At 48.3% G+C, this 7,500-nt stretch overlaps 1 protein-coding gene across 3 annotated transcripts in view; it reads left to right on the top strand.

Moving 5' to 3' along the window:
* Positions 1-7,500, top strand: part of LOC123753668 (pleckstrin homology domain-containing family G member 5) — a 33,070-nt gene that overhangs the window by 697 nt on the left and 24,873 nt on the right. For all 3 annotated transcript variants that reach the window (XM_069308204.1, XM_045735639.2, XM_069308213.1), the window contains exon 2: positions 713-823. In XM_069308204.1, the coding sequence (XP_069164305.1) occupies positions 713-823 (111 nt within the window). The remainder of the gene's footprint in view (positions 1-712; positions 824-7,500) is intronic.

Here is a 7,500-nt window from a genome sequence, read left to right as displayed (position 1 = left end):
CAGTGTGCTGTCCACTCGGCCGACCGGCTCCCTGGTCGTGTCGAATAATATTAATGCATAATTTCACCAACATGATGAAAGATATATTGAAAGATTGAACAATATGTATTAAAATATGTATTAAAAGATATGTCATTACTCATGTTATAGATTCAGCTACTGAATGCCCTGGTGGTCTCTAGCACCGTGTTAGATACCCCTAGTGGTCTCTAGCACCGTGTTAGATACCCAAGTGGTCTCTAGCACCGTGTTAGATACCCCTAGTGGTCTCTAGCACCGTGTTAGATACCCCTAGTGGTCTCTAGCACCGTGTTAGATACCCCCTAGTGGTCTCTAGCACCGTGTTAGATACCCCCTAGTGGTCTCTAGCACCGTGTTAGATACCCCCTAGTGGTCTCTAGCACCGTGTTAGATACCCCCTAGTGGTCTCTAGCACCGTGTTAGATACCCCCTAGTGGTCTCTAGCACCGTGTTAGATACCCCTAGTGGTCTCTAGCACCGTGTTAGATACCCCCTAGTGGTCTCTAGCACCGTGTTAGATACCCCCTAGTGGTCTCTAGCACCGTGTTAGATACCCTAGTGGTCTCTATATATCTATATCACTAAATATACCGAGCCCATAGTGGACCTATTAACCAGTGTCTTCAAGATTGTGGCCAGATGATAGCTATAACTCTAAAAAATCTTTAATACATTTAATTTATTTTTACAGTTCGACGAGCTGTTCCACCCGTACACGCGGTACTGCCTTGAGCAGAGCAACTGTCAACTCTATTGTAAGGAGAAGGACCACGACAACGAATACTTCAAGATGTACCTTGCTGTGAGTATGACCCCCTGTGCTGTGTTAGGTATCGTAGTGGTCTCTATAGTGCTGTGTTAGGTATCCTAGTGGTCTCTTGTGCTGTGTTAGGTATCCTAGTGGTCTCTATAGTGCTGTGTTAGGTATCCTAGTGGTCTCTATAGTGCTGTGTTAGGTATCCTAGTGGTCTCTATAGTGCTGTGTTAGGTATCCTAGTGGTCTCTATAGTGCTGTGTTAGGTATCCTAGTGGTCTCTATAGTGCTGTGTTAGGTATCCTAGTAGTCTCTATAGTGCTGTTAGGTATCCTAGTGGTCTCTTGTGCTGTTAGGTATCCTAGTGGTCTCTAGTGCTGTGTTAGGTATCCTAGTGGTTTCTAGTGCTGTGTTAGGTATCCTAGTGGTCTCTATAGTGCTGTGTTAGGTATCCTAGTGGTCTCTATAGTGCTGTGTTAGGTATCCTAGTGGTCTCTATAGTGCTGTGTTAGGTATCCTAGTGGTCTCTATAGTGCTGTGTTAGGTATCCTAGTGGTCTCTTGTGCTGTGTTAGGTATCCTAGTGGTCTCTATAGTGCTGTGTTAGGTATCCTAGTGGTCTCTATAGTGCTGTGTTAGGTATCCTAGTGGTCTCTATAGTGCTGTGTTAGGTATCCTAGTGGTCTCTATAGTGCTGTGTTAGGTATCCTAGTGGTCTCTATAGTGCTGTTAGGTATCCTAGTGGTCTCTTGTGCTGTGTTAGGTATCCTAGTGGTCTCTATAGTGCTGTGTTAGGTATCCTAGTAGTCTCTATAGTGCTGTTAGGTATCCTAGTGGTCTCTATAGTGCTGTGTTAGGTATCCTAGTGGTCTCTATAGTGCTGTGTTAGGTATCCTAGTGGTCTCTATAGTGCTGTGTTAGGTATCCTAGTGGTCTCTTGTGCTGTTAGGTATCCTAGTGGTCTCTATAGTGCTGTATTAGGTATCCTAGTGGTCTCTTGTGCTGTTAGGTATCCTAGTGGTCTCTATAGTGCTGTATTAGGTATCCTAGTGGTCTCTTGTGCTGTGTTAGGTATCCTAGTGGTCTCTATAGTGCTGTGTTAGGTATCCTAGTGGTCTCTATAGTGCTGTGTTAGGTATCCTAGTGGTTTCTAGTGCTGTGTTAGGTATCCTAGTGGTCTCTATAGTGCTGTGTTAGGTATCCTAGTGGTCTCTATAGTGCTGTGTTAGGTATCCTAGTGGTCTCTATAGTGCTGTGTTAGGTATCCTAGTGGTCTCTATAGTGCTGTGTTAGGTATCCTAGTGGTCTCTATAGTGCTGTGTTAGGTATCCTAGTGGTCTCTATAGTGCTGTGTTAGGTATCCTAGTGGTCTCTATAGTGCTGTGTTAGGTATCCTAGTGGTCTCTATAGTGCTGTGTTAGGTATCCTAGTAGTCTCTATAGTGCTGTTAGGTATCCTAGTGGTCTCTTGTGCTGTTAGGTATCCTAGTGGTCTCTAGTGCTGTGTTAGGTATCCTAGTGGTTTCTAGTGCTGTGTTAGGTATCCTAGTGGTCTCTATAGTGCTGTGTTAGGTATCCTAGTGGTCTCTATAGTGCTGTGTTAGGTATCCTAGTGGTCTCTATAGTGCTGTGTTAGGTATCCTAGTGGTCTCTTGTGCTGTGTTAGGTATCCTAGTGGTCTCTTGTGCTGTGTTAGGTATCCTAGTGGTCTCTATAGTGCTGTGTTAGGTATCCTAGTGGTCTCTTGTGCTGTGTTAGGTATCCTAGTGGTCTCTATAGTGCTGTGTTAGGTATCCTAGTGGTCTCTATAGTGCTGTTAGGTATCCTAGTGGTCTCTATAGTGCTGTGTTAGGTATCCTAGTGGTTTCTAGTGCTGTGTTAGGTATCCTAGTGGTCTCTATAGTGCTGTGTTAGGTATCCTGGTGGTCTCTATAGTGCTGTGTTAGGTATCCTAGTGGTCTCTATAGTGCTGTGTTAGGTATCCTAGTGGTCTCTATAGTGCTGTGTTAGGTATCCTAGTGGTTTCTAGTGCTGTGTTAGGTATCCTAGTGGTCTCTATAGTGCTGTGTTAGGTATCCTAGTGGTCTCTATAGTGCTGTGTTAGGTATCCTAGTGGTCTCTATAGTGCTGTGTTAGGTATCCTAGTGGTCTCTTGTGCTGTGTTAGGTATCCTAGTGGTTTCTAGTGCTGTGTTAGGTATCCTAGTGGTTTCTAGTGCTGTGTTAGGTATCCTAGTGGTCTCTTGTGTTGTGTTATGTATCCTAGTGGTTTCTAGTGCTGTGTTAGGTATCCTAGTGTTGTTAGATATCCTAGTGGTTTCTAATGTTGTGTTAGATATCCTAGTGGTCTCTAGTGCTGTTAGATATCCTAGTGGTTTCTAGCGTTGTTAAATATCCTAGTGGTCTCTCTAGTGCTGTGTTAGGTATCCTAGTGGTTTCTAGTGCTGTGTTTGATATCCTACTGGTCTCTCTAGTGCTGTTAGGTATCCTAGTGGTTTCTAGTGTTGTTAGGTATCCTAGTGCTGTGTTAGGTATCCTAGTGGTCTCTATAGTGCTGTGTTAGATAGCCTAGTGGTTTATAGTGCTGTTAGGTGTCCTAGTGGTTTCTAGTGCTGTTAGATATCCTTATGGTTTCTAGTGCTGTGTTAGGTGTCCTAGTGGTTTCTAGTGCTGTGTTAGATATCCTAGTGGTGTCTCTAGTGCTGTTAGATATCCTGGTGGTGTGTCTAGTGCTGTGTTAGATATCCTAGTGGTTTCTAGTGTTGTTAAATATCGTAGTGGTCTCTATAGTGCTGTGTTAGATATCCTAGTGGTTTCTAATGCTGTTAGATATCCTAGTGGTCTTTCTTGTGCTGTGTTAGATATTCATCGTGGTCTCTAGCACCGTGTTAGATACCCTTGTGGTCTCTAGCACCGTGTTAGATACCCCTAGTGGTCTCTAGCACCGTGTTAGATACCCCCTAGTGGTCTCTAGCACCGTGTTAGATACCCCCTAGTGGTCTCTAGCACCGTGTTAGATACCCTACTGGTCTCTAGCACCGTGTTAGACCCCAGGTACATCACACCAATAGCGTATCTCAACAATGCAGCATTCACAGCGCAATATATATTGCTCAAATTGCAAGCCTAGTGTCATATTGCAGGGATAAAGCCATTAATATAAACCCTGTAATCAATAAAACTAATATGATCATAGAGATAAATGTACGCGAGGTGCTGCATTTATATTTCATTCTAAATGGCCGTAACGTTGAGGGCTTTGAAAAGGCTTTAGTACCCCTCCACGGGTCGCTGGGCCGCGCGGCAATTGTTTATGTCAAGCGGTTATTTCGCGGATATTTGAGGCGTTGGTTTTCAATGGGCCGCGAAACTTGCTTTAGGCTATTTTATATCTCTGGGGCGAGCCTTTAGGCTATTTTATATCTCTGGGGCGAGCCTTTAGGCTATTTTATATCTCTGGGGCGAGCCTTTAGGCTATTTTATATCTCTGGGGCGAGGCTTGAGGCTATCCCAGAACTGGGACGAGGCTTGAGGCTATCCCAGAACTGGGGCGAGGCTTGAGGCTATCCCAGAACTGGGGCGAGGCTTGAGGCTATCCCAGAACTGGGGCGAGGCTTGAGGCTATCCCAGAACTGGGGCGAGGCTTGAGGCTAGCCCAGAACTGGGGCGAGGCTTGAGGCTATCCCAGAACTGGGGCGAGGCTTGAGGCTATCCCAGAACTGGGGCGAGGCTTGAGGCTATCCCAGAACTGGGGCGAGGCTTGAGGCTATCCCAGAACTGGGGCGAGGCTTGTGGCTATCCCAGAACTGGGGCGAGGCTTGAGGCTATCCCAGAACTGGGGCGAGGCTTGAGGCTATCCCAGAACTGGGGCGAGGCTTGAGGCTATCCCAGAACTGGGGCGAGGCTTGAGGCTATCCCAGAACTGGGGCGAGGCTTGTGGCTATCCCAGAACTGGGGCGAGGCTTGAGGCTATCCCAGAACTGGGGCGAGGCTTGTGGCTATCCAAGAACTGGGGCGAGGCTTGAGGCTATCCCAGAACTGGGGCGAGGCTTGACGCTATCCCAGAACTGGGGCGAGGCTTGTGGCTATCCCAGAACTGGGGCGAGGCTTGACGCTATCCCAGAACTGGGGCGAGGCTTGTGGCTATCCCAGAACTGGGGCGAGGCTTGTGGCTATCCCAGAACTGGGGCGAGGCTTGAGGCTATCCCAGAACTGGGGACGAGGCTTGAGGCTATCCCAGAACTGGGGCGAGGCTTGTGGCTATCCCAGAACTGGGGCGAGGCTTGACGCTATCCCAGAACTGGGGCGAGGCTGGAGGCTATCCCAGAACTGGGGACGAGGCTTGACGCTATCCCAGAACTGGGGACGAGGCTTGAGGCTATCCCAGAACTGGGGCGAGGCTTGAGGCTATCCCAGAACTGGGGCGAGGCTTGAGGCTATCCCAGAACTGGGGACGAGGCTTGAGGCTATCCCAGAACTGGGGGCGAGGCTTGACGCTATCCCAGAACTGGGGCGAGGCTTGACGCTATCCCAGAACTGGGGCGAGGCTTGACGCTATCCCAGAACTGGGGACGAGGCTTGAGGCTATCCCAGAACTGGGACGAGGCTCTAGGCTATCCCAGAACTGGGACGAGGCTTGAGGCTATCCCAGAACTGGGGCGAGGCTTGTGGCTATCCCAGAACTGGGGCGAGGCTTGAGGCTATCCCAGAACTGGGGCGAGGCTTGAGGCTATCCCAGAACTGGGGCGAGGCTTGACGCTATCCCAGAACTGGGGCGAGGCTTGACGCTATCCCAGAACTGGGGCGAGGCTTGACGCTATCCCAGAACTGGGGCGAGGCTTGACGCTATCCCAGAACTGGGGCGAGGCTTGACGCTATCCCAGAACTGGGGCGAGGCTTGACGCTATCCCAGAACTGGGACGAGGCTTGAGGCTATCCCAGAACTGGGGCGAGGCTTGAGGCTATCCCAGAACTGGGACGAGGCTCTAGGCTATCCCAGAACTGGGACGAGGCTTGAGGCTATCCCAGAACTGGGGCGAGGCTTGTGGCTATCCCAGAACTGGGGCGAGGCTTGTGGCTATCCCAGAACTGGGGCGAGGCTTGAGGCTATCCCAGAACTGGGACGAGGCTTGTGGCTATCCCAGAACTGGGGCGAGACTTGAGGCTATCCCAGAACTGGGACGAGGCTTGACGCTATCCCAGAACTGGGACGAGGCTTGAGGCTATCCCAGAACTGGGGACGAGGCTTGAGGCTATCCCAGAACTGGGGCGAGGCTTGACGCTATCCCAGAACTGGGGACGAGGCTTGAGGCTATCCCAGAACTGGGGCGAGGCTTGACGCTATCCCAGAACTGGGACGAGGCTTGACGCTATCCCAGAACTGGGACGAGGCTTGAGGCTATCCCAGAACTGGGGACGAGGCTTGAGGCTATCCCAGAACTGGGGCGAGACTTGACGCTATCCCAGAACTGGGACGAGGCTCTAGGCTATCCCAGAACTGGGACGAGGCTTGAGGCTATCCCAGAACTGGGGACGAGGCTTGAGGCTATCCCAGAACTGGGGCGAGGTTTGAGGCTATGAAAGCCCCTGTGGGCCCATACTTAAAGTAGCTGTGTTACCATATACTTTCCTGTATGGAAGGTATATGGTAGTGTATGGCTCAATAGAACCATAGCATTTATTAAGGTAATATTATAATGAACGTACACCATAGAGATACCATTGTGCGGTGTATTATAGCTGGGTTTACATAGTAGTAACACAACAATCATTGTTTATATACTGTTATTTTCTGATTGCTGATGCCTAAAGAATATGGAAAATGCCTAATAGTTTCCTCAAACTTTGCTTTGATTGTTGTCTAAGACAGTCTAGGAATAGCGTTTTGAAAAGGCTGGTAGGCTGCTACCTTTCATAGTTCGGCCGTCTTTAAGTACCTTCAAGACCCCTTCAAGACGACCTTTCAAAAGTCACAGCAGAGTTTGATAGGAATAAGTAATTTTCCTATACTATGGAGGCATAATCAGAAAATAATACTTAATATTGAATCAAAATAAGAAGTTACACAATTTGGGATATGAATTTCAATTTAATTTGATTTTTAAGTTTCGAAGCACCAGGCTTCGTTTGCATGTTTTGAAGAACTTTTGTTATTCAGAAGTCAGGCTACATAGGACGTTTGTTGATTGTTCTAAGGAATATATGTGTGTGTGTACTCACCTAGTTGTGCTTGCGGAGGTTGAGCTCTGGCTCTTTGGTCCCGCCTCTCAACTGTCAATCAACAGGTGTACAGGTTCCTGAGCCTACTGGGCTCTATCATATCTACACTTGAAACTGTGTATGGAGTCAGCCTCCACCACATCACCCCCTAATGCATTCCATTTGTCAACCACTCTGACACTAAAAAAGTTCTTTCTAATATCTCTGTGGCTCATTTGGGCGCTCAGTTTCCACCTGTGTCTTCTTGTGCGTGTTCCCCTTGTGTTAAATAGCCTGTCTTTATCTACCCTATCAATTCCCTTCCCTATCAATTCCCTTCAGAATCTTGAATGTGGTGATCATGTCCCCCCTAACTCTTCTGTCTTCCAGTGACGTGAGGTTTAATTCCCGTAGTCTCTCCTCGTAGCTCATACCTCTCAGCTCGGGTACTAGTCTGGTGGCAAACCTTTGAACCTTTTCCAGTTTAGTCTTATGCTTGACTAGATACGGACTCCATGCTGGAGCCGCAT

The sequence above is a fragment of the Procambarus clarkii genome, chromosome 6 (genome assembly GCF_040958095.1).
Source record: "Procambarus clarkii isolate CNS0578487 chromosome 6, FALCON_Pclarkii_2.0, whole genome shotgun sequence".
Lineage (NCBI taxonomy): Eukaryota > Metazoa > Arthropoda > Malacostraca > Decapoda > Cambaridae > Procambarus > Procambarus clarkii.
The sequence above is the reverse complement of the archived record's forward strand: the minus strand, read 5'-3'. Positions and strand labels throughout refer to the sequence as shown.